This window comes from Nyctereutes procyonoides, unplaced genomic scaffold, assembly GCF_905146905.1.
Source record: "Nyctereutes procyonoides isolate TBG_1078 unplaced genomic scaffold, NYPRO_anot_genome, whole genome shotgun sequence".
Classification (NCBI taxonomy): Eukaryota; Metazoa; Chordata; class Mammalia; order Carnivora; family Canidae; genus Nyctereutes; species Nyctereutes procyonoides.
Window position 1 is genome coordinate 32,287,792 of NW_026575120.1, and position 26,927 is coordinate 32,314,718.

Here is a 26,927-nt window from a genome sequence, read left to right on the forward strand (position 1 = left end):
AGCAATACACTATGCAGAAGCTCTTGACAGTTACTGAAGTTTTATAATAGTCATTAAAATTATTGGGACCATCAGTACTCTTTGCTCAATATACATTGTTTGAGCAAATCCTGCAAAGAATAAAAATGCAGCACACTGTTCCCCAGCTTTTACCAAGGTGCAAACAAGTGCATAGACAGAAAAGCATACCACAGTGTTAAAACTACTGTGGTAGTTGGAATCATAATTCAGACACAATTCGGCACCTTGCTTTGTTTACATAATGATAGAACACAGGCTTTCTCCCTGATTTCAGATGGGGCATCACACCCAGGAAACATGGGTTTGCACTCCAGCCCTGCCATTGTGACCTTGGGCAGTCGGCTACAACTCCCACCGAGCCTTGATGCCTCAATTCTCAAATGGGGATAAAAAATCAACTCCATGATGTTATTTCAAGAATTGAAAGAGATAAAATAGGTCAAGTACCATAAAAGGAAGAGGCAATTGGTAAATCCTAAATCCTCTTTTTCTGATTCTTTCTGAGCTCTTCATTTTATTATTTTTAAAAGATTTTATTTATTTATTCATGAGAGACACAGAGAGAGGCAGAGACACAGGCAGAGGGAAAAGCAGGCTCCCTGCAGGGAGCCCGATGCAGGACTCGATCCCATGACCCCAGGATCACGACCTGAGCCAAAGGCAGACACTCAACCACTGAGCTACCCAGGTGTCCCTGAGCTCTTCATTTTAAATAGCTGGACAATTGGGGCCTTCCAGAGAAGAGGGTGAAGTAGGACCTTAAGTTCACTCCATCCCACAGATACAGCTAGATAACACCCACATTAGTGTAAATAACTAGGAAATGACCTGAAGATTGGCAGAACAGACTCTCCATAGCTAAACACAGAGAAGAAGTCACATGAGAAAGGGCAGGAAGGGCAGAGACATGGTCAAGAACAAAACACATCTTCCAGACAGCCCTCAAGAGGGAAGGTCACTGCCAGCATAGAGAAGGGAGAGGAGGAGACCCCACCCCAGACATCCCAGGCATAGAAGACCTGCACTGGGAAAACAAATCCCCCATCATTTGGCTTTGAAACTAGAGGGGCTCAACTTCATGAATTCTTATAAAGAGTGGGGTTTAACAGCTAGAACTTTGAAAATGAATAGGCTTAACTCTGGAAGCCAGAGGGTGAGAAGAAACTGAGTTCCCACTTGAGACAGTATAGAAGCATCAGTTTGAAAAATTCCTGGGTACAGAGATGTCATTTCCCTGCCCAGCACCCCCAGCCTACGTATAGGTGACACCTGCAGGAACCAGCGCAGCACAAATACTCTCCACCTAGTTTGCTATAAGTGCACTCTGCCCCCACACACTCCTGTGGACCCAGCCCCTCCAACCTGCCCTCAGCATATCTCCAAAGAAGCTCCAGGTTCCTCCCAGGGCAGAACTGAGAGGCCCTGCTAACAAGGGGCACCCTGTTCCTCCATTCTTCTGTAGACAGGCTCCCTCCACCCTCGGCAGGATCCATCCAAAGAACTGTCATAAGCATGACAGAGTGCAAGCAGCCATGACGGGGGTCAGCACCACTCAAAAAGTGATTCCTGTGCTGAGGTAAGAGGAAGGTAACCACACACACCCATCCAACTGGGGGCTCCAACAGTGGACTGGGGGCAAACATCTGGTGTGACTACAAGCCCTGCCAATCAATGAAAGGTTCTCAGGCGACAACAAAGGGAAAGTACCCTGCAGTTCAGTGCTACTGTATCTCTGGCAAACACCTGGTCTGACTCAAAACAAGCCCAACATGACCCCAGAGTGGCCCACTAACAACAAGGGACCAAACCCTGCCCACAACAGGCAAATAGAGCCATCACAGACAACTGTACAGCCACAATAGTAGGTTGCATGCAACACACACAGGAGATATCACTTAAGCACCAGGTTCTGGTGAACAGGGACATTGCACTGCAGAACACTATAGGACCTTTTCTTCATAAGGTCAAGAGCAGGAGATATGGCTGACTTTCCTAACACACAGAAACAGACACAGAGACTTACAAAATAAAGAGACAGAGAAATATGTCCCAAATGAAAGAAAGGGAATGAAAAAAAGAATAATGAGGGCAGCCCCGGTGGCGCAGCGGTTTAGTGCCGCCTGCAGCCCAGGGTGTGATCCTGGAGACCCTGGATCGAGTACCACATCAGGCCCTTTGCATGGAGCCTGCTTCTACCTCTGCCTGTGTCTCTGCCTCTCATTCTCTCTCTGTGTCTCTATGAATAAATAAATAAATAATATTTAAAAAAAAAGAATAATGAAAAATGAGATAGATTAAGGGAACTCAGCAACACCATCAAGTACAACATTTGCATTATAAGGATCCCAGAAGAAGAGAGAGAAAAGAGGGCAGGAAATTTACTTTAATAGCTGAAAACTTCCCAAATCTGCAGAAGGAAAAAGAAATCCAGCTCTTGGAGGCACAGAGAGCCCCCGACAAAATTAACCCAAGGAAATTCATAACAAAACACATAGTAATTAAAATGGCAAAAAGTAGTGATAAACAGAGTTTTAAAAACAGCAAGAGAAAAGAAAAGAGTTGTATACAAAGGAAGCACCATAAGGCAATCAGTGGATTTTTCAGCAGAAACTTTACAGGCCAGAAGGGAGTGTGACATGATATAAGCAAAGTGCTGAAAGAAAAAACCTGCAATCAAGAATACTCTATGCAGCAAAACTATCATTCCCAATAGAAAGAGATAAAAGGAATCTCCTAGACAAACAAAAGTTAAAGGAATTCATTACCACTAGTTTTACAAGAAATGTTAAAGGGGACTCTGAGTAGAAACAAGAGATCATAAGCAAGAAGAAGAAAAGTAGGAAGCATAAAAGCAGTACAAATATATATATATTTTATATACTTTATATAATTTATATTATATAATAATTTATATATTTTATAAATAATTTTATATTTTTATATATTTATATATTTTATATAATTTACATATATATATAAAACAATCAGTCAAAGGATTCACAAAACAAAACGATATAAAATATGAGACTATATACCTAAAACATGGGAGGGTGAGGAGTTAAAACTTAGTGCTTTTATAATGGATTCAAACTTAAGGAGCCATCCATTTAACACAGACTGCAATATGCATAACATGTTATATACAAACATAATGGTAACCACAAGGAAAAACCAGTAATAGAACAGCAACAAATACAGAGAAAAGAATTCAAATATATCCCTAAGAACAAGAGAAGGGAATAGAGAAGAACTACAAAAAACAACCATAAAACAAGTGACAAAATGACATACCTATCAATAATTATTCTGAATATAAATGAACTAAATGCACCAATCAAAAGACACAGGGTGACACAGTGGATAAAAAAAGCTAGAGACTCATTTCAGACCTAAGACTCATGCAGATTGAAAGTGAAGAAATGAAAAAATATTTATCATGCAAATGGAAATGAAAAAGAAAGCCAGGATAGCAATACTTATATCAGACAAAATAGACTTTAAAACAAAGACTGTAACAAAAGACAAAGACACTACATAGTTACAAAGGGAGCAATCCAAAAAGAAGATATAACAATTGTAAATATTTATGCAACCAACATAAGAGCACCCAAATACAGAAAGCAGTTATTAACAAATACATACAAATATCGATAGCAATGAAATAATAGTAGGGAACTTAAACATCCCCCTTACATCAGTGGATAAATCATCCAAACAGAAAATCAACAAGGACACAATAGCTCTGAATGACACAATGGACCACTTGGATCTAAAAGATATAGTCAAAACATTCCATCCTAAAACACCAGAATACACATTCTTCTCAAGTGTACATGGAGCATTTTCCAGAATAGATCATGTTAGGCCACAAAACAAATCTCAACAAATTAAAAAAGACTGAAGTCATATCATGCATCTCTTCTGATCATAGCACTATGAAACTAGAAATCAAACACAAGAAAAAATATGGAAAGATCACAAATACATGGAGGTTAAATAACATACTTCTAAATAATGAATGGGTTGACCAAGAAATCAAAGAGGAAATCAAAGAACACATGGACACTAATGAAAACAAACACAATTGCCCAAAATCTTTGGGATGCAGCAAAAGCTGATCTAAGAGGGAAGTTTATTGCAATACAGGCCTATCAAGAAGAAAGAAAAATCTCAAACAACTTAACCTTACACCCAATAGAGAAAAAAGAACAAACAAAACCTAAAACCAGTAGAAGGAAGAAATTTAAAAATATTAGAGAACAAATGAATGAAATAGAAACTAAAAAAAAACAACAGAATAGATCAATAGAAACCAGGAGCTGGTTCTTTGAAATAGCTAACAAAATTGATAAACCTTTAGCCAGACTCATCGAAAAAGAAAAAAAGACTCAAATAAACAAAATCAGAAATGAAAGGGGAAAAATAACAACAACCACCACAGAAATACAAAAGATTATAAGAGAATATTATGAAAAATTATATGCCAACAAATTGGACAATCTAGAAGAAATGGATAAATTCTTAGAAACATACAACCTCCCAAAACTGAATCAGGAAGAAATAGAAAATCTGAACACACCAATTACCAGTGATGAAATTGAATCAGTACTCAAAAAAACTCCCAAGAGACAGAAGTCCAGAACCAGATGGCTTCAAAGATGAATTCTACCAAACATTTATTCTTTTTAAGATGTATTTATTTATTAGAGAGAAAGAGAGCAGAAGCCAAGGGAGAGAGAAAATATCATGCAGACTCTGCTGAGCATGGAGCCCAATGTGGTGCTCAATCCCACAGTCCTGAGATGATGACCTGAGCTAAAATCAAGAGTCAGACACTTAACTGACTGAGCCACCCAGGTGCCCCAAGTTCTACCAAATGTTTAAAAAATTATTATCTATTCTGGTCAAACTGTTCAAAAAAAAACAGAAGAGGAAGGAAAGCTTCCAAATTTATTCTATGAGGCCAAATTTATTCTATGAGGCCATTACCCTGATAAAGACATCACAGGAAAAAAAAAAAAAAAGAACTACAGGACAATATGTCTGATGAACTTAATGCAAAAATCCTCAACAAAATAGGAGAAAACCAAAAACAACAATGCATTAAAAAAACATTGACCACGATCGAGTGAGATTTATACCTAGGATGCAAGGGTAATTCAATATTCCCACATCAATCAACGTGATACATCACATCAACAAAAGATAAGAACAATATGATCATTTCAATAGATGCAGAAAAAGCATTAGACAAAGTACAACATCTACTTATGATAAGAACCCTCATTCGGGATCTCTGGGCGGCTCAGTGGTTTGGCGCCTGCTTTCGGCCCAGGGCGTGATCCTGGAGTCCCGGGATAGAGTCCCACTTTGGGCTCCCTGCATGGAGCCTGCTTCTCCCTTTGCCTGTGTCTCTGCCTCTCTCTCTCTCTCTCTCTCTCTGTGTGTGTGTCTATCATGAATGAATAAATAAAATCTTAAAAAAAAAAGAACCCTCAACAAACTAGGTTTAGAGGGAACATATTTCAACATAATAAAGGCCAAATATGAAAAATCCACAGGTAACATCAAACTCAATGGTGAAAAACTGAAAAAATTTCCCCCAAGATCAGGGGAAACAAAACAAGGATGTCTACTCTCACCACTTTTATTCAACATAATACTGGAAATCCAAGCCACAGCAATTATAACAAAAAGAAATAAAAGGCATTCAAATTGGTAAGGAAGAAGCAAAACTTTCACTATTTGTAGAGATATGATACTATATATAGAAAACCCAAGACTCCACCAAAAAAGTGCTGGAACTGATAAATGAATTCAGTAAGGTCACAGGATACAAAATCGATATACAGAAATCTGTTGCACTTCTATGTACTAATAATGAAGTATCAGACAGAGAAATTAAGAAAACAATGCCACTTACTATGGCACCAAAAATAATAAAATACCTACAACAAAGTTAACCAAAAGAGGTGAATAACCTGTATTCTGAAAACCATAAAACACTGATGGAAAAAAATGAAGATGACACAAACAAATGGAAAGACATTCATTGCTAAATGTCTATACTACCTGAAGCCATCTACAGATTTAATGCAATCCCTAACAAAGTACTAGAACAACTAATCCTAAAATTTGTATGGAACCACAAAAGAACCTAAACAGCCAAAGCAATCTTGAAGAAGAAAAACAAAACTGGAGATATCATAAAACCATATTTCAAGATATAGTACAAAGCTGTGGTTATCATAACAGTACTGGCACAAAAAGAGACACACAGATCAATAGCACAGAACAGAGAGCCAGGAAATAAACCCACAATTATAAGGTCAACTAATCTTTAACAAAGGAAGCAAGAATATGCAATGGGAAAAAGACAGCCTCTTCAGCAAATGGTGTTGGGAAAACTGGACAGCAGCATGAAAAACAATGAAACTGGACCACTTTCTTAAACTACACACAAAAATAAATTCAGAATGGATTAAAGACCTAAATGTGAGACCTGAAACCATAAAAATCCTAGAAGAGAGCTCAGACAGTAACTTCTCTGACATCAGCCAAACCAGCATTTTTCTAGATATGTCTCACGGGGCAAGGGCAACAAAAGCAAAAATAAACTATTGGGACCATATCAAAGTTAAAACCTTTTGCACAGCAAAGGAAACAATCAACAAAACAAAAAGGCAATCTATGAAATGGGAAAAGATAGTTGCAAGTGACATATCCAATAAAGGGTTAGTATTTGAAATACATAAAGAACTGATACAATTCAATACCAAAAAACCCACAAATAATCCAATTAAAAATGGGCAGAAGACATGAACAGACATTTCTCCAAGGAAGACATCCAGATGGCCAGCAGACACATGAAAAGATGCTCAACACCACTCATCATCAGGGAAATGCAAATCAAATCCACAATGAGATATCACCTCACACCTGTCAGAATGGTTAAAGTCAAAAACATAAGAAGCAACAAGAGTTGGTGAGGATGTGAAGAAAAAGGAGTTCTCATGCACTATTGGTTGGAATGCAAACTGGTGAAGCCACTCAGGAAAACAGTATGGAGGTTCCTCAAAAAATTAAAAATAGAACTACCCTACAATCCAGTAATTCCACTAGTGGTATTTACCCCATGAAAACACTAACGCAAGAAGATACATGCATCCCCTATGTTTATAGCAGCGTTATTTGTAATAGCCAAATTATGGATACTATTTAACCCAAGTATCCATCAATAGATCAATGGATAAAGAAGATGCAGTGTATGTATACACAATGGAATATTACTCAGCCATAAAAAAGAATGAAATTTTGCCATTTGCAACAACAGAGATGGAGCTAGAGGGTATAGTGCTAAGTGAAATAAGTCAGTCAGAGGAAGATAAACTCCGTATGATTTCACTCCTGCGGAATTTAAGAAACAAAACAGATGAACAACAACAACAAAAAGACACAAACAAGAGACTCTTAACTATAGAAAACAAACCGATAGCTACCAAAGGAGAGGTAGGTGGGGGATGGGTGAAATAAGTGAAGGAGATTAAGAGTCCACTTATCTTGATGGGCACTGTGTAATGTATAGAAATGCTGCATCACTATATTGTATGCCTAAAACTAATATAACACGGTATGTTAAGTATACTGGAATTAAAAAAATACTAAAATGAAATTAAGTAATTAATAATAAATGAATAGATGTATAATTTACTAATTCCCTTATTACTAAACATTTAGGGGGCTCACAATTGTTCACTATTATGAATGCACTGATAAATATCTTTGCACATGTATTTTTTTCCCCCACTATTTGGATTTCTTTGGGGAGGAGGATCCTAGAAAAGGATCCTTTGGAAAAGTGGAATTACCAAATCCAAAGCTCGGTAAGTCAAATTGCCCAGCTGCTTTCCAAATGTTTACTGATTTATATCATCATTGAAAATATAATTATTGCAGCTGATAGTCATTGAAAGTTTACAACATGCCAGGCACCATTTTGAATCCTTTACATCTGTTATCTTCTGTTAATCCTTAAAACAACTCCAGGAGGTTAAATACTAATACATTATGCCCACTGTAGAAAGAAAGAAAGTGGATAATGTTGTCTTGCTACATTACTATGAAAAGCTCCGTGACTGAAATGGTGTCTCACCATGCTTTTATTGTGCATTTCCTTGGTAATTTTCAAAACTGGGCATTTTTCACAGGTTTACTTTCACATGATACACGCCTCACACAAATACTCCTTCTGTGAATTCACTCTTCCTGTCCTTTGCCCATTTATGCTCTGAAATCTGTCCACTTGTCAATTTATATGAATCATCCTCTAATAAAAATACCTCGTGGATATATCTATCTGCTGAATACACCTCCCTAGATACTATTTTCCTTTACTTTTATACAAATTTTTATACAACTTAATCTCTTATCGAAATTATTAGAAAATAAAGGCCTCTTCAAATGTTTTATATGTACCATTTCTCCATTCTTTTATATTAAAGGTAAGTATGTCTGAATTCTGTTTGGGATATGTAATGCACAACCAACATTCAAATAAGCAATAATCTGCAGAAGAAACAAAACTCATTGTAAGCACAGCATGTGTAAAATATATGAAATCCTATAGGATATCCAGATATATCATTTGTTTTGTTGATTGACAAACAATGCAAGATACAAGAACCTTATGAGGAAACTGTAATGCGTAATTATCCACCAATTATTACAAGTTTTGAATTGGCTTAAACTAGTTCCTTGATGACTTTATAAAGGTAGGTATTACACAGAAAGTTAGAAAATAGTAAAAATACCAACTATTTAACATGTAACAGCTCCTCTTATTAAATCTTCCAACAGGAAGGTGAAGAAATGAAAATAAAATAAAAAGGAAAATAAAAGAGTGACTTTGAGCCCTCGGAATGAAACATAGGTAGGTAGGTAGGTATGATGAACTTGGATTTTTCAAGAGTATGCTGAGCTGTACAAAAAAAGAAAGCCCGGTATCCACAGATGTTTAAGAACAATGAACAGCACCAAACAGAGCATTCAGAGTATCAACTATTCATGAGCTGGAGTTTCATGACACGAAACAGCAGTTTTTAATTCTGGGGTTCAAGCCCAGATCTCAGGTAAACTGCAAGAGCAGACCAGCCAAGTGCCATATAAGAACCTCAGCTCAGCCATGCTGGACCCTGCCTGGCACCTATGAGCAGTGTCCCTCTCGTCACCAGGACTAGAAACAAAAATCTCCTTCAGGTCACTGGCCAGCAACATTTAGAGTTGCTTATCCCAAGCTGGAAAAGTGCCTTCTTTAAAACAAACACTTGTTTTAACAGCATATCAAGTGCATGGCAATAGATCTTTCCGTTTACCATAAGAATTTAGAAATGTTTTCCCTGGAAGAGTTCTGCTGTGACTTCCATGCGAAGGGACAGCTTCTGAGACACAGACTTAGGGACAAATCAAGAGGGTGTCCGTCTTGGGATCTCAGCCACTCTCTCTTCCCACGTCCCCTGACTACACCTCCACCAGGATCCAGGGGAACAAGGCTCAGACCAGTGCGGATGTCACCGAACGCTGTGACAGCAAAACCCTAGGTAGTCTGAAATGTACCCTGCCAGAATGTAGCCAAAAAAAGCAAGGGTTGTCCAGTTCAGAAATGCAAGCTAAATAGCCACACATACCTGTGGTGCCCCCGACGGGTCGTGGCCGGGCCACTGATGGCACATCCTCAGAGTAGATCCCTCGGGTGGCAAACGGGGCTTCAGCCGATGCCTGTGGCTGCTGCGGCTCGGGAGGCAGCAGCTCTGAAGATTGCAGTAACCCGGGGCCAAAACCTGGTCTGAAGGCAAAGCAAGCCCAAGCATCAGGACCACACCTGACCCTGGCTCTGGTACTTTATTAATAAGTTCCACCTTCGGCCCTACAGAAAAATAAGACCTATCTGTCTACTGGTGTATTTTCCATCTCTTCTCCTAGAACATAAGCTCTCGAAGGACAGTGACATTTTCTGTTTGCTCACTGATATATCTCCAGTGTTAAGAACAGTGCCTGATCAACAGATGCTGGATCAATCTCTGCAGGGTGACTGAAGAAGAAATGCCTTAGTTTACAAACCCCGTGCATCTCCAGCATCGAACTAAAGTGATTCCCAACCTCGGCAGCATGTTACCATGTTCTAAAAACCCCGATGTCCATGCTGTACCCCAGACCAATGAAAACAGAATCTCTAAGGGTGCAACCCAGATATGGCAGTTTTTAGAGTTCCACAGATGATCCTGATAGTCATCAAGGCTGAAAACCAGTGCTCTAACAGGGGTTCCCAAACTTTTTGGTCTCAGGACACCTCTAAATTATTAAGGACTCCTGAGAACTTCTGTTAATGTGAATTATATCTATAAATATCTCTTGCATTCGATTAAAAACATTTTCAAATACCTATGTTTAATTTTTTTTTAATTTTTATTTATTTATGAGAGTCACAGAGAGAGAGAGGCGCAGAGACATAGGCAGAGGGAGAAGCAGGCTCCATGCACCGGGAGCCCGATGTGGGATTCGATCCTGGGTCTCCAGGATCGCGCCCTGGGCCAAAGGCAGGCGCCAAACCGCTGCGCCACCCAGGGATCCCCCTATGTTTAAAATTAATCTAAAAATAACAATATTAAGCATCTTAGCTTAACATTTTCTCATGAAATCAACTATATTTTCTAACCCCCTTCCTGCAAAAGAGCAAGAAGAGTTTTGAATTTTTTCAAATTTCCCTAACAGAAGACAGCTGGATTCTCATATACTTTGTATTCAGTCAGTTGCTGTAAGTTATTTTAAGAAGAAAATCTGAACTCACATAATTACATAGTTGGACAAGGAGGACTTAGTAGTCTTTACATATAATATTCAAGTAATATTATAGACAAATATTCTTTGATACACCAAAATTCAGCAGTTTCCTTAAAGTTTAGTGGCAATATGGAATCTGAAATAATATCAGTTAACTTTTTATACTCTGTTACATTAAAACCCACTGGTCCATTTTGCACTTTGAATGGACCCATGCATGCTTTTACCATATGAGTCATTTGGAAAATATTAGTTCATTGAGTTATGCAGACTTTCTAGATATTGATATATTTCATTTGGTAGTATCCAAAAAAATGACATTTATTAATATTACCATTGAGCTCATCAGAAAAGTCTTCTAAATCGTAGGAAGTTGTCAAGTATCCAGGGGCAGACCAAAGTTTTCAAAATTCAAATTTTCACTTGAAAGCTCAATTTTATCACTGGCAACAAATCCTATCAGTTATTTTTCTTGAAGTGACAGGCTCACTTCCTTTATTTTCAAGACAGTGCCAAACAACCCAAGTTTGAATAATGTCTGCGATTGATCTTTCAGACAAAAAAACAGCAACGGTACAGACCAGTTCTTAACACAAACAACTGAACAGGTGCTTTTCCTTCAAAATTCCATGCACAAAATGCTTAATACGTAATTCCTTTTTTGTCCTACAGACTACTAAGGACTCAAGGGCTTTATGTTTTGTTTTGTTTTTTTTTTTGCTTTATGTTTTTAAAAATAGTAATTTTTACTACTTCATCAAGGACATGCTAACATAACTAACAAACCGGAATTTTTTAAAAACTGTGATTGCACAGTGAAGAATATGATGACTACTCGGGCCATTTGGTGCCTCTGTCTTGATGCATGCTAAGGTTCTAGCAGTTTCATACACCACTGTTTCTGCCCCTCAGTATAGGCATCAACACAATAAAAAAAAAAAAAGTCAAATAATGCTTTCATATTATTATGAAACAGTTTTGACTTCATAGGCCCTCCCAGCCTCCTAAAAGGGTCTCAAAGACCCTCTAGGGGTCTGAGAATCCCACTTTGAAAACCATTCTCTGAAGAAACTCAAGAAGGAAAAAACATGATAGTCCAATTACAGTTCTTTGCAAATGACAGTCAACCAGTAATTAACAGATCAAACTAGTTTGATGAGAACATAGATGGACTTGCCCCTATTCTATAGTGTTATTTCTGGAGCACATCTTGTAAATTGAAACCTACGCTATTTATATTGCTCCTTTTAGATCACTGTTACTTTTTAAGTTGAGTTCAGAGAGAGAGATGTCTGACATCTCTGACCTTACAGACCTCAGAGTGTAACATAAGGTATGTTCCTCCTTCAGTGTCTACATACTGGAATTCACCTAATCAAATCATACTCTCTTGACCATCCACCCAAGAACCAGCTTTTGCCCTTTAGTTATTTCTACTTTACCCAATTATCCTCCTCCAGCTACATTTGCATCCTTTTTTTTTTTAAAGAGATGCTTTTTAAATTTTAAAAAATATTTTATTTATTTATTCATGAGAGACACAGAGAGAGGCTGAGACACAGGCAGAGGGAGAAGCAGGCTTCCTGCAAGGAGCCTGATGTGGGACTTGATCCCGGACCCCAGGATCGTACCCTGAGCTGAAGGCAGACATTCAACCACTGAGCCACTTAGGCGTCCCGATTTGCATCCTTTTAATCCTAAACTCTGTGTTCACAGTTCAGTGTGATCCAAATCCCCCAGAATCCTTTAACTTAAGTAACCATAAAACTGGTCATCAAAACCAGACCGCTTTGGAGAGTTAAAAGTTATTAATAATTCCACTAGAAAACAGGTGTAAACTGAACTGAACTGGGCAAACAAGATCAGATGCCCGCCTGCCCCCCCCCCCATTAACTTCTGCTCTGAATCACCTCATCCTCAGGTGCTCTCTTTACCTTTGTTGTTTTTGGACCACAAAGCAGTGCCTGGGTTGGGGAAAAATAAAATAAGCCCCTCGGAAAATGAGAGCAAATAAAGAAAAGAAAAAATGAGGAAACAGATAATATTCCTACTCCTGTGTGACTTGTGGTCATTGAAAGGATAGTGGAGTATTATTTCTGAGATTAACTCTGGTTTTCCACAATTCCTTCTTTGTAATAAATCACTTGTCTACTCATGTGTGGGTCTGTTTATGGACTCTCCACTCTGTTCCTCTGGTCTATTTGTTTAGTTTTACAGTGACACCCTATTGTCTTCATTACCTTACAGTAAGTTACAACCTTCAGAATAGTTCTCACACACTATTTTTCTTTTTCTCAGTGTCTTGAATATTGTTGGCCCTTTGCATTTCCACATATTTTTTTAAAGACAATAAACTACTAGGATTTTGAATGGGATCACAATGAATCTGTAGATCACTTACTGGAGATATATATTTTTAAAATACTGAATTGCCCAATCCATGAACATTTTCTTTAGAGGGCTTGATCATTTTTGGTGAGATTAATTCTGAGATATTTTATATTTTTTAATGCTAATTTATGCAGTACCTTTAAAAGTTTTTGTCTGTTGCTCATAAACAGAAATAAAACAAATTTCTGCATATTGATCTTATATCCAGCTATTTTATAATTTATCTATCTTTGCTAAATTCTCTTAATTCTAACAATTTATGTGTTGACATCTGAGGATTTTCTACTTGAAAATATTTAAGAGTAATAACATTATTATTTAATTCCTTGAATTCCTTCCTCTTTCTTTCTTTCTTTCTTTCTTTCTTTCTTGCTTTCTTGCTTTCTTGCTTTCTTGCTTTCTTCATCTCTTTCTTTCTCTCTTTCTTTCTCTCTCTCTCTCTCTCTCTTTCTTTCTTTCTTTCTTTTTTTCATTACACTATCTAGGACTCCCAGGGCAATGGTGATCAGAGGTAATGCAGGCATGTGTCTTTGTCTTGCCCCTGTTCTCTAAAGGAGAGCTTTTAACATTTCAACATGAAATCATTTGCTGGGATAACTGTTACCAGATTAGACAAGTTCACTTCTATTCTTTGTTTGCTAAGATTTTTACCACAAATGGATGTTGAGTTTTATCAAATGCTGTATTTATGAAGTGAGATTTCCCTCTTTTATTCTCTTCAGAGTTGTGAATTGGATTGGTTGATTTTTCAAAATATTAAATTACCCTTGCATTATTGGAATAAATCCAGTTTAGCAGTGACATGATATCCTTTCGTATATAATGCTAGATATGTTTGCTATATTTAGTTTCAAGTTTCTGTATCTATGTTCATGAGTTTTTTAATGTTTTCTTTCCTACAATTTCCCTATCCTTGTCTCATCCTTGATATTAAGGTTAAGTAAGCAGTCTCAAAGAATGAGGTGGAGAACAATCTCTGTTTTGATATTCTTTAGATAAATTTGAAGAACACTGGCATGTTTCTTTCCTTCGGTGTTTTTGGTAGAATTTACAATTGAAGGGATCCCTGGGTGGCGCAGTGGTTTGGCACCTGCCTTTGGCCCAGGGCGTGATCCTGGAGACCCGGGATCGAATCCCACATCGGGCTCCCGGTGCATGGAGCCTGCTTCTCCCTCTGCCTATGTCTCTGCCTCTCTCTCTCTCTCTCTCTGTGACTATCATAAAAAAAAAAAAAAAAAAAGAATTGAAGCCCAAAGTTTTCTTTGTGGGATGAATTTTAGGAATGATTTCAATCTCTTTAATAGTTATATAACAATTCAGGTTTTCTCTTTTTAGGAATTTTTCCACTTTATTTTGAAAAAAAGAAATTTCTACTTAATATACTTTTTGGAGTAAACTCTACCCCCAAAGTGGGGCTTGAACTCACAACCCTAAGATCAAGAATTGCATGCTCACCGACTGCACCAGCCAGGTGCTCCAGAATTTTTCCATTTTATTTTTTTTTAATTTTTTTATTTATTTATGATAGTCACACAGAGAGAGAGAGAGAGAGAGAGAGAGAGAGAGAGGCAGAGACACAGGCAGAGGGAGAAGCAGGCTCCATGCACCGGGAGCCTGACGTGGGATTCGATCCCGGGTCTCCAGGATCGCGCCCTGGGCCAAAGGCAGGCGCCAAACCGCTGCACCACCCAGGGATCCCCATTAATTTATTTTTTTTAAGCTTTTATTTATTTTTTTGAGAGAGTGAGCAAAAGAGAACATGAGCAGGGGCAGAGGGAGAAGGAGAAGCAGACTCCCCACTGCGCAGGGAACCTGAAGTGGGGCTCCATCCCAGGACCCCAGGATCGGTACCTGAGCTGAAAGCAGACGTTCAACCAACTGAACCACCTAGGTGCCCCTAATTCATTAAATTCTCTTCTTATTTTTATTATTTCCTTCCTTCTACTTCCTTTAGGTTTAATTAGATTTCTTTAAACACTGACATGGATGCTTAGATCATTGATTTTCAGCCATTTTTCTTTTTAAATATGTTTTGATTCATTTAAGGCATCGAAGTCCCCCCTAAGCATGCCTTGAGATGTGTCTCACAACTTTTACTATGTCGAATTTTCAAGACTCCAAGCCCCATGAGTCTCTCCAAAGTTTTGCTCAGCTTCTCAGTCACCTCCTCCACAATTAGCAGGCACACTTAGGAGAAAGTTCGCTCAAAAGGTAGGGCTCCTCACTCTGGATTTCCTGGATCTTGGCCCCATACCACTTCACTGCCCTGTCAGCTATCTGGGTTTGGTTTTGCTTTATTTTAAAATCTTCTCTAGTTTTTCCAGTTGCCCTCAGTAAATTATCTAGTCTGTCATTCCTGGAAGCAGAACTTAAATTCCACCTTTCTTCTCCTCTTCAGATTAGCCCAAGAGAAACACACAACTCAGAAGTTTTACATCTGCTATTAGCTCAAAGAACTGAATTTCCAAAATTTTTAAAAACAACCTATGTGATGAAGTCCTAATGCATTTTCTCCTGAAAACTTTACCTCGGCAATGGACCTGATGGAGGAGTCATTCCATAGTCTTCGTATCTCTGGAAGAAAACCAAAAGAAAATGATAATCAACATTCAACATTTATTAGAAGGTGACAACAGCAAACTTACAAATTTAGGTTGACAGCATCAACTTTCAAGAGAATTATTTTCTCATAAACAGTTGGCATGCCATTGAGGCATCATGCCATCCAATAATGCCAGAAGTTTCAGTGTGGGAAACTGAGCTGCCATGCTTTAAAAACACATACAACTAATTTCTAGACCTTTCTTTTATAAAAATATGAGTTAACACACAGCCTTCCAGCATCTGTTCTTCCCTACAGGGTCATTCTCGACAAATCTGTATCTTCTGCTGAAGGCCTTAGTGGCCACACTTAGTAAATGACTTTATCAACATGGGCCATGATGGTCATCAGAGCCAGCGGGCATCCAGCAGCAATTCAAATACACTCACAAAACTAAAGTATACGAATGCTGTACTGTGCTGTGGAACACTGTAAAAAGAGAAAATACAAAGAGAACCAGAAATTAGAGAGACTCTTAAAGATGAAGCGAACACCTTCAGTTTTTGAGTTTTCTGGTTCCTGGGAGGTCCAGCCATACTCCTGCCCTTATGTTCCAACTGATGCCCCATATCCTTCAACAACTCTTTTTACTTGAGCTTATCTCAGCTAACCAAGTGTTCTTTGGGTAAAACAATCAATATGGCATCAGATTTGAAGAAACATGTATCCATGTTGTGTTCCTCATGAAATTGACACATCCTAACCCTAACATTTGTGGGACTCCAATTTCAAAACTTCTTTCAACAACTGTGAATCACTATTTGGGAATCAGATATCTTAACAGAGCAGGAACTGTGGACAGAGTCCATCCAACTACAGTCAATTTGAACCCACTGGTTGTCCGGGATCCAGAGCTCCAAGTGAAGTTACTAATTACTAAGTCAGCCTTGCTTCTGGACCTGCTCTCATATTAGATTTTTTCTAAGCTTCTTTTTAACGAATTTGTATTTTATGGTAAGAACTATGAGCACTGACTCAGGCCCCAGTAACAGTAACAAAGAGATGAAATCAACTCACAAGGAAGTTAATTTCTTCCTAATCAATCTTTCTGATTCAAAAGACCATGCTCTTAACCACCACACTGTACTTGGTTCCCAAACCAGATTTCCCCCCTTGAATAAATCTCTACTTTGTGAAGAAAAGTAGAGGCTTTGGAGTCAGACTAGCCAAGCTACTCAACTTCCCTGGGTCTATTTCTTGATGCCAAGAAGGACAGAATGAACTCTACCCCTCATACAGTTTGAAGGGATTATTACATATGAAACTGCTCAGATTACTTCACCTTCTGACCCTCTCAGCTTCCACCCCCGTGGCAGAGGGAGGGAGATGAGAACCATGTAGAGCTCCTCAACTGAATTAAAACAGCCAAAGGAGATTACAGAAGAAGGGAAGAATAGAAGGAAAAGGAGCTTTGATTCCTTTTCAAATAATTAAAGGGAAATCTGAGACCAGATAAAGATTATTCACAGTGACCCCTGTGTTTTTCAGCAGTTTGATTTTTTTAAACATACTCATAGGCAAAATAAAACAAAAAAAGATCAAAGTTTACCTATCAGGATTTCAGGAGGTCTGGTCAGTGATAAACTAACAAAAAAAGTGAAAACTAGCTGTCCACTCTATACCTGTTTTGTTAATGTGGCATTTAACTAGGCATTTCAACTCTACTATAATCAGAAAAACGAAGTGATTTTTCCAGATACTGCATGCCCCAATGAAAAGGATTTAAGAAAAAAAAATCACAGACATAATGACAGGTGTTTACTTTAAGTGGGCCACATTCATATAAAAGTTTGGGCAAGAAAATAGAATTTTAAGGTTTCAACTAGTAATGTCAAATAAAAATCTCATTTTAATGCATCTCTTCCTTCTATTTAGTATAAAACAGGTCAACAGAGCAAGACAGTCATGTTAAATCGTTGGTGGAGTCTGCGATAGGTGTGCTATACCGAAAATGTCCTGGTTCAGGCATCCACACTTGGTACTTAGCAGACTGTTCCAGGGAGGTTAACTTTACTCAGGGATACAGAAATACCACCTATGAAGTGGCCTACTCACCGATGCATAACTAAAACTATCACACTGGCAAAAAAAAAAAAAAAGAGTAAAAATGTCATTAGATGGTACACAAATGTTCATGTGGTAACTGGTGATAGCTTGAAATCTACATTTTTGTAGTTTTTACTGTAGTCAGAAGAAGGGAATAAAGGATGATCAGGTTCCTCCTGGCAACAAATAGTAATTTACAGCCAATTTCAGAACATGATAAAATTATATTAGATATGCACAGATAGAGCCAATGCTTCTGATTTTCCACTAGATTAAACTGCTATTATCATCAAAACATATAAGGGTAACATCAAAGGTTGATGATGAGAAAACCACGCAGTAAGAGTGTTTATAAAAATCTTGCTATTGATTGGAATTTGGATTAAGGCATTATCATGGAACTGCTCATTTCTAAAACCTATGAACAATGAACAAATAAGAAAAATAGTAACACAAATCAGTCAAAAATTATTGCTGAAATTCATCAGCAGAAACCAAACAAGGAAGAATGGAGCAGATTCCTGACATAAACTGAGAAAAGTAGTAGCCAAAGGATGAAGGATTATGGCTGCATAATGGTAAATATGAATAGCAATTCCTTTTTAAGTTCAAAGATGAGATGATAAAACAACAGAATCAATGGAAATGAGAGATCACAGAACTGAAATAATTGGGACCAGATTATTGGTAGAAATGATGTGAGGACTGAAACAATGCCATTATGACTCTAAGAAATCAACTAGCAGGGAAAAGAATAGATATGGCTTAAAAATCGAATCAACTGCCACAGAGAAAAAGGCCCATGATAATTATAAAGAAGGCAGAGAAACCAGGACAAAGTAGCTAAAGTCATTAGAGAATAAAAGGATAGATATAGAAACCAAAGATGAGCCAACACGAAGATAATTGGTATCTTTGACTCCAATAAATAGAAGAGAATAAGAAGATTATTTCAGATATAAAAGGATGTTTCCCTGAAGTGAATGAAAAGCTGAATCTGAAGATAAAATGGACACTGGCTATTCAGGGGGGAAAATGATTCCGAAAAACTGGCTGAGTGTCCAGAATTATTTACGCTTCCTAGCAGGTAGGGTACGTACATCCCTTACCAGGAGAGGGGAAATTAAGATGGCTACAGATTTCTTCACAGAACAATTTAAAAAGCATTAGGAGCAGTGAGAAGTAACATACAGATGCCAGCAGCAAACGAGGTCACGTAGAAAGTTAGATGAGAACTCTGCTTTGCAAAACTCAACACTAAGTCAAACGGCTACTGAAGGTCTCCCTCTTTGTGCCAAGCACCCCCATCCTCCATAGGAGGCATCTCCTACGTCAGCCTCTCTGCTTCCCAGCCTGCTCAACACCAATAATGGTATTTTACATGCCAGCCACCCACTCTGACAACCTGCATTCAAGACCAGGGGCAGACGGACAATCAGGAAGCTCCTGCAATGGTGGTGAGAGATGATGGGGGCTCCAATGCAGAGGATTAGAGAGAAGAATCTACAAAGCTGCAGCATGTTTAATGGACTCCAAATCCTTGACCTTGCCCTTCAGTGTATGGTCTACCACCCTTTCAACTGCACCCTCTAATCAGCACATCTCTTGTCCACTGTCCTTTCAACACATTTGCCTGACAAAGCCCAACTACTCCTGGATCAATTCAACCGCCCACTGTCTCCCGGTCTCCATTTGGGTATCTGAATGCTCATCAACAAAACTACAGATTTTAATTTGTCCCACTGTAATTTCATGATAGTCAATCTCAACAGGGGCTACAATGCTGCTAAGTAATTATTCCTATGTTCCTAAGCAGTTGTCTTTCATTCTCTACAATCAGTAAGTACAACCTCTGCTCTCCCTCACACCTCTTGCCCTGCCACACTTCCTTCATTCTCAATAAATAACTCTGCTTTCTCCACTGTGAACACTGAAGCCACAATGAGATGGAAGGCCCCTCCACTTTCTGCCACCTACTACAAACAGGACTGCATCTGCACCCAACTCCTTCCCCCTCCTGCTATTAAACTGGAAGAAATACATCCCCTTGTTTCTAAAGATACCTCCTCCGTCATTACTCGGATCCCCTTTCCTGTATCACCAAACTCTCCCACTGGACTGGGTCAGTGCCATCAGCAATTAAACACCGTGAAGCCATAGAGATTCTTCCTCTTGAATCCATTCACTGCATCATGCTGGTTGGGGCTGTCAACATCACTCACCAAAGATTACTATGACAGCTTCCTAAATGTCTCCCTGCTTCTGGTCTTGCACTCTGACAAACCATTTTCCAGCCTACAATGAGAGCAATCTGTCAAAAAGGCACAATGAATTATGTCTTTAGACTGCTCAAAACTCTTCAGTGTCCAGCCATGAGGTCTCAGGATGAGGTCTCAGCTCTATTCCTGTCAGCTTCTTCTTTTTCTCTCCTGCCTCATGTCTCACCACTCAGTTCTCCCTTTTTAACAAGTCAACCAGAACTAATTTCACCGTTAAGAATGTTTTGGGACAATAATTTTAACAGCTTTATTTCATTATAATTGACATACAATGAACCACACATATTAAAGTATACAAAATGTTAAGTTTTGGCAAATGTTGGTATCCACAAACCATGCTCATAAACCAGACAATAAACATTTCCATTATCACCCAAGTTTCCTGGTGCCCCTTTGTAAGCCCTCTGTCCCACACCCTTTACCAAATTCACTCCATCCCTAGGCAACCACTGATCTGCTTTCTGTCACTATAGATTAGTTTGCATTTTCTAGAATTACATATAAGTGGAATCATACAATATGCACTTTTTTTTGGTTGGAGGGGTGGCTTCTTTCTCTCAACATAACTATTCTGAGACCCAACCATGTTGTCACATGTATAAATAATTCATTCCTTTTTATTACCGAGTAACACTGTAAAAATACAGTATAATTTTCATTTATCGATTTGCATATTGATGTGCAGTCTGGGTTGTTTCTAATCTGAGTCTACTACAAATAAAGCTGTTACAATGTACAAGTCTTTGTCAGTACATACGCTTTCACTTTTCCTCAGTAAATATTTCAGAATACAATGACTGGGTCATAACGGAGGCAGAGGCTTAATTTTTTTTAAGAGATTGTCAAACTGTTTTTCAATAGGTTGTGCTATTTTACATTCTTAGGAACAGTTTATAAAAGTTTCAGTTGTTCATTCTAATTGGCATATAGGGGTATCTCATTATGATTTATTGCACTTCACTAATGACTAACGAGGTTGAACATCTCTCCATCTCCCGATTTTTTGTATTTGTCTGCTTATTATCTGTATTTCTTCCTTGGTAACATTTGTATTCAAATCCTTTCCCATTTTTCATGGGGATTGTTTAATAATATGAAACTTGTTCAATTTACTGAGATTAGATTTATAGCCCAGAATATGGTGTCTTGGTAAATGAGAGTAAAAAGAGTCCCATGTACTCTTTTTTAAAATTAATTTTTAAAATTTAATTCCAGTATAGTTAACACAAAGTGTTATATTAGTTTCAGGTGTACAATATAGTGATTCAATAATTCTATACATTACTCAGTGCACTCCTCGTAAGTGTACTCTTTACTCCTCATCATCCAAGTACCAAAAGAATGTACATTCTTTCTGCTCCTCTTGGGTAAAGCACTTTATAAATGTCAATTAGTTCAAGCTCATAATCAGTATTAATTCAAGACTTGTTCAAGTTTTCTCTACCTTAATGATTTTCTATATACTCATTCTATCAACTTTTGAAAGAGAAGTGTAGCCACCTATAACTGTGGCTTTATTTATTTCTGCAGGCAGTTTTATCAGTTTTTATTTCACGTATTTTGATACTCTTGTCATAGGCACATAAACATTTAGGATTTTAGGTCTTCTTGGTGAATTGACCAATGTATTATTATGAAATGGTCCTCTGCTTAATACTCTTTGCTATGAGATCATTTTGGCTAATATTAATATAACCACTCTAGTTTCTTGTGATTAGTGTTAACATGGTTTATTTTTCTCCATACTTTTTCTTTCTCCACACTTTTAACCTATTTGTGGGTTTAAATTTCTTTTTATTTAATTTATTTATTTATGATAGTCACACAGAAAGAGAGAGAGAGAGAGAGGCAGAGACACAAGCAGAGGGAGAAGCAGGCTCCATGCACCGGGAGCCCGATATGGGATTCGATCCCGGGTCTCCAGGATCACGCCCTGAGCCAAAGGCAGGTGCCAAACCGCTGCGCCACCCAGGGATCCCATATTTGTGGGTTTATATTTAATGTGTCTTATAGGCAACAGATCATTCGATCTTGAGTTTTATCCCATCTGATAATCTCTTCCCTGTAATAGTAATATTTAGACCATTCATATTTAATGTGATTATTGATAGGGCTGAATTTAAATCTACCATTTAAATTGTTTTCCTTTTGTTCCATCTGTTCTTTGTTCCCCTTTTCTTTTTTTCCTGCCTTCTTTTGGACTGCAAACTATTTTTTTTTAAAGATTTGATTAATTGATTGATTGATTGATTGATTGATTGATTAAGAAAGACAGAATACACATGCCAAAGAGGGGCAGAAGCAGAGGAGGAAAGACAATCTCAAGCAGATTCCACACTGAGCATGGAGCCCAACACCAGGCTCAATCTGGATATCATGACCTGAGCCGAAATTCAGAGTCAGATGCTTAACTGACTCAATCATCCACGGCCCCCAAGACTGAGTATTTTTTATTATTTCATTTTTCTCTTTTGTTAGTTATTAGCTATTACTGTTTTTGTTTTTTTTTAGTGGTTGCTATAGAGTTTATACTCTGTATTTTTCACTCATCACAGTCTATTGTCAAGTACTATTATTCTATTTCATGCATGGTATACAAACATCAAAACAGTGCACTTGTATTTCTCCTCTCTTAGCCTTTTGTGCTATTGTGTTTTCATACATTTTACTCTTATATATGTTATAAACTCCACAATAAACTGTCATCCTTTTGCCTTAAATAGCCAATTATCTTTTTATTTTTATTTTTGCCAATTATCTTTTTAAAAAAACGTAAATAAAGAGAAAGTTTTAATTACCCATGTATTTACATTTACATTTTTACTCATTTATGTAGATCTACATCTCTATCTAGCATCATTTTACTAGTCCCCAAAGAATATCCCATAACATTTCTTAAAATGTAAGTCTGCCAGTGATACACTCTTTCAGCTTTTGTTTGTATGAAAAAGTTTTTGAAAGTTATTTTAAGCTGCTGGAGAACTGACAGTTTTTTCCTTCAGTACTTTAAAGATTTATTTCACTGTTTTCTGGACAATTAGAATTTTGTTGTCATCCTCACCTTTGTTCCACTACATTATAACGTCTTCTTTTTCTCTGGATAATTTCAAAATCTTTATCACTTATTTTGAGCAGTTTGATTATATTTTTTGATATAATTTTCTTCATGTTTGTTATGCATACGGGGTCATCAAGATTTGTCAATCTGCAGATTTACCGTTTCTGTCAAATTTGGAAATTTTTTGGCCATTATTTCTTTTATTACTTTTTCTAACTCTCCCTCCCTTCTTCTGGGAATTCATATTACATGTATATTAGTCCACTTGAAGTTGTCCCCAGCTCACTAAGCTCTATTCATTTTGTCAGTCTACTTACTCTGTTTCATGTTGGATAGTTTTCATTACTATATATTCAAATTTACTAATCTTTTCTTCTTCAAAATCTAATCTGTCACGAATCCCATAGTATATATCTTATCTCAGACATTACAGTTTTCATCTCTAAATTGATTTGTATTCTTTAATGTCTTCAGTGCCTCTAATTACTGCATTCAATTTTTCCTCTAGCTCCTTGAACATATGGAACTTCACTAATATTACTATTTTAAAATCCTTAAAAATCTACTAGTTTTAAAATCCTTAAAAATCCTTTAAAATCTACTAGTTTTGTGTGATTTTCCTGCCTCTTCACTTATCTGGTGAGTTTTGATTGGATTTCAGACATTATTAATTTTGCCTTGTTGGATGCTATATATTTTTGTTTTTTTATAAATATTCTTGAGCTTTGTTTGGGTTCATATATTGCATTTATCTTTGTTGGATAGAATTAAGGAAGCTTTAATCTGGAGCTCATTTTGCCCCACTGCTGAAGTAATCTAACTTCTGAGTAATCTAACTGGTGCTCCATGAATTAGCTTTCCACTATGGAAGGAAAGTAACTATAATAATCAGCTTGGACTGTCATAATGAAATACCACAGAGTGGGGGGCTTAAACAACAGAAATTTATTTTCTTGGAGTTCTATAGGCCAGAAAGCCCAAGATCAAGGTTCTGGCAGGGTTTTGTTTATGGTGAGAGCTTTCTTTCTGCCTTAGACAGCCACCACTTTCCTGCTGTATCCTCTCATGGCAGAGAGAGAGCTCTAGTGTCTCTTCTACTTATAAAGGCACCAGTTCTATCAGATTAGAGTTCCAAACTTATGATCATTTAATCTTAGTGACCTCCTTAAAGACCCTAGCTCCAATATAGCCACACGGGGGCTTAGGCTTCAACATTTGGTTTTTGAGGTACACTATTCATTCTATGGTAGGAATTTATTTCACACCTGAATGAGCTCTGAGGGCTGTTCCCTCTCATCTTTTTCGGTGGTTCTTTCCTCACTCTTGGGTAGTCTCCTCATACTATTAGACTGATTAGTACTCAGATGAAGATTCTCTGCAGATCTCTAGAATTCTCTCTGCTTTCTTGTACTGTCTAGTGTGAAAGTTAGCTATCTTTTCCTCCCCAGCCTCAAGTTCTGTCTCTCTCAACTCGGAGAGAACAGTGCTCTCTGCCTGAAGTCTCCCTCCCTATACTGCAGCTAGAAACTCTCTCAAGATAGTAAATTGGGACATATGTAGAGCTCAGCTCACTTCTCAGCAATCCTTCCTTTTGCTACCTAATGTCCAGGTTGTGAAAACCTACATATATGTGTGTGTGTGTGTGTGTATTTTTCCCCCCAATGTTTTAGTTGTTTCTGGAAGGAAAGTCATCCAATCTTGTTCCTCCATCCTCTCCAGAAGAAGTCTGTACTGGACACTTTAAATTCTGTTTCTGCCATGTTTCTCTACTACAACCACTAATTAACCTTCAGACTTCTACTCAGATGTCATTTTATCTACAAAATCCTTCCAAACACCTCACAGCTCAGGTAGGTGCTCCCTGGCTGTACCTTCCCCCTGTCAAGGCATCCACCACATCGTTTTAAAAATACTCCTTCAATTTTCCACATACCCTAGCCATAATGCAGAAGTTGGGAGTGTGTACTGTGCATTGCAGTACCGACACTTAGCAAACACCAAACACACCAGGTGCTCCATATATCTACTCAGATGAATAAATAAATGAAAGAAGCTTAAGGTTCTTTCATAAGAAAGAACCCTGCTGTCTTGAGAGAACAGCTAAAGCTACATCCCCTTTATCAAAGAGTTTGTTCAGTATCAACCATTTCCTTTAAGAATATAAACTACCAGTTACAAACATGAAGTATTTAATATTTATAGCTAGAAGATTAAAAACAACAATAATGAGATGCAATGGTATTTTCCCCACACTGTAGCAGTTATTGAAGCAAACTATTTCTAACAGCATACTTTGAAAATTCAAACCAATTTCAGTGATAAAGATTCCTTTAACATATGTTCATTATCACCCAATTTCACCCTAACATGGGTAATGGGATCAGAGAACCCCATATAAACACTCCTTGAGAAATTCGGTCTAATGAGCTTCCTTCCAAGTCAAATGCTTTAATCCAATCATTTAATCTGGAATTAGCAAAGAATTTATTTATATTTTTTAAGATTTTATTTATTTACTTAATTAAGAGAGAGAGAGAGAGAGAGAGAGAGAACACAAGCATGGGGGAGTGGCAGAGGGAGAGGGAGAAGCAGACTAAGCAGGGAGCCTGATGCAGCAGGGCTCAATCCCAGGACTCCAGGTTCATGATCCAAGCCGAAGGCAGATGCCTAACTGACTGAGCCACCCAGGTGCCCCTAGCAAAAAAGTATTTAATGTGACATCTTTCAATTTTACTTCTCTCCACGTGTTTTGAGAAGGCACATTTGGAAGGAATGATGGAATATGAAAAAAATAAAGGAAGATGAAATCCTGAAATGTTAAATCCCAAGATGAAAACAGGATATTTGAATTGGTTGCCCTTGCTTGCCTATAGGCTAGCTGCCTATAATCCTGGAGCCTCATGGACTGCTCCAGTCCCAGTGGCCTTCTAAAAAGAATCTTCATGATTTGGTACATTCTAAACTGCACCTTTTATAAATACATCAATGAGAATATGCTTTGACAGTTACCCCACCTCCATTTCATGACACTGAAGGGAACCCAGGAAGGGACTCCCATAAAATATTAGAGTTGTATAAAAGGATGCTTCCAACATTAAGAATAAACTTAGGGAAAAAATAATAAAAACTGAGGCCACTGAGCCAAGTTTCAATTCTTATCAAATGAAATCAGTATTATTGTAGTGATTCTGCAATTGAAGGAGTCAGGCAACAAGATTCCAACATCTGGCCCATGAGAGCTTTCTAGAAGGCCAGTACTTACGCTACATGGGTTGTTGGCCGTCTGAGCAGAGCTGTAGAAGGACCCCCACTGGGTGGCTCGCCTCTCATCCCGGGAAGGGGTGCTGTTCACGGGCAGGACAGCTGGGACCCCAGGGCCTGTGACCGTAGCATTGGCAGGCTGGCTGCTAGGAGCCACAAGAGCAAAAGCATCGTCCAGGAGGGAGTGCATGGTCTGGCGTGCCTCCTCGATCGACGGCTGGGGCGGGATGTACTGGGAGGCTGGGAAGGGTAGGCCTGGATACCTCCCCAGCTCAGCTGAGGATGGTGTCTGCACATCAGCCGGCAGGTCGGGATCGGACTACAGCAAGGCAAAGGGAAGGCAAACAAGGATCAGACATGAGCTTCTGTGGCGACTTGAAAACATTCTGTGGCCAAAATGGAATTTAACAATTTTCACTGACACTGTCGGAAA

General features: G+C 38.1%; 1 protein-coding gene across 1 annotated transcript in view; it reads right to left on the reverse strand.

Moving 5' to 3' along the window:
- The window catches only part of KIAA1549 (KIAA1549 ortholog), a 148,017-nt gene that overhangs the window by 9,422 nt on the left and 111,668 nt on the right, over positions 1–26,927 (reverse strand). The window contains exons 18-20 of the mRNA XM_055334769.1: positions 26,496–26,813; positions 15,776–15,822; positions 9,705–9,862 (exon numbers count right to left, since the gene is read on the reverse strand). Of these exons, the coding sequence (XP_055190744.1) occupies positions 9,705–9,862; positions 15,776–15,822; positions 26,496–26,813 (523 nt within the window). The remainder of the gene's footprint in view (positions 1–9,704; positions 9,863–15,775; positions 15,823–26,495; positions 26,814–26,927) is intronic.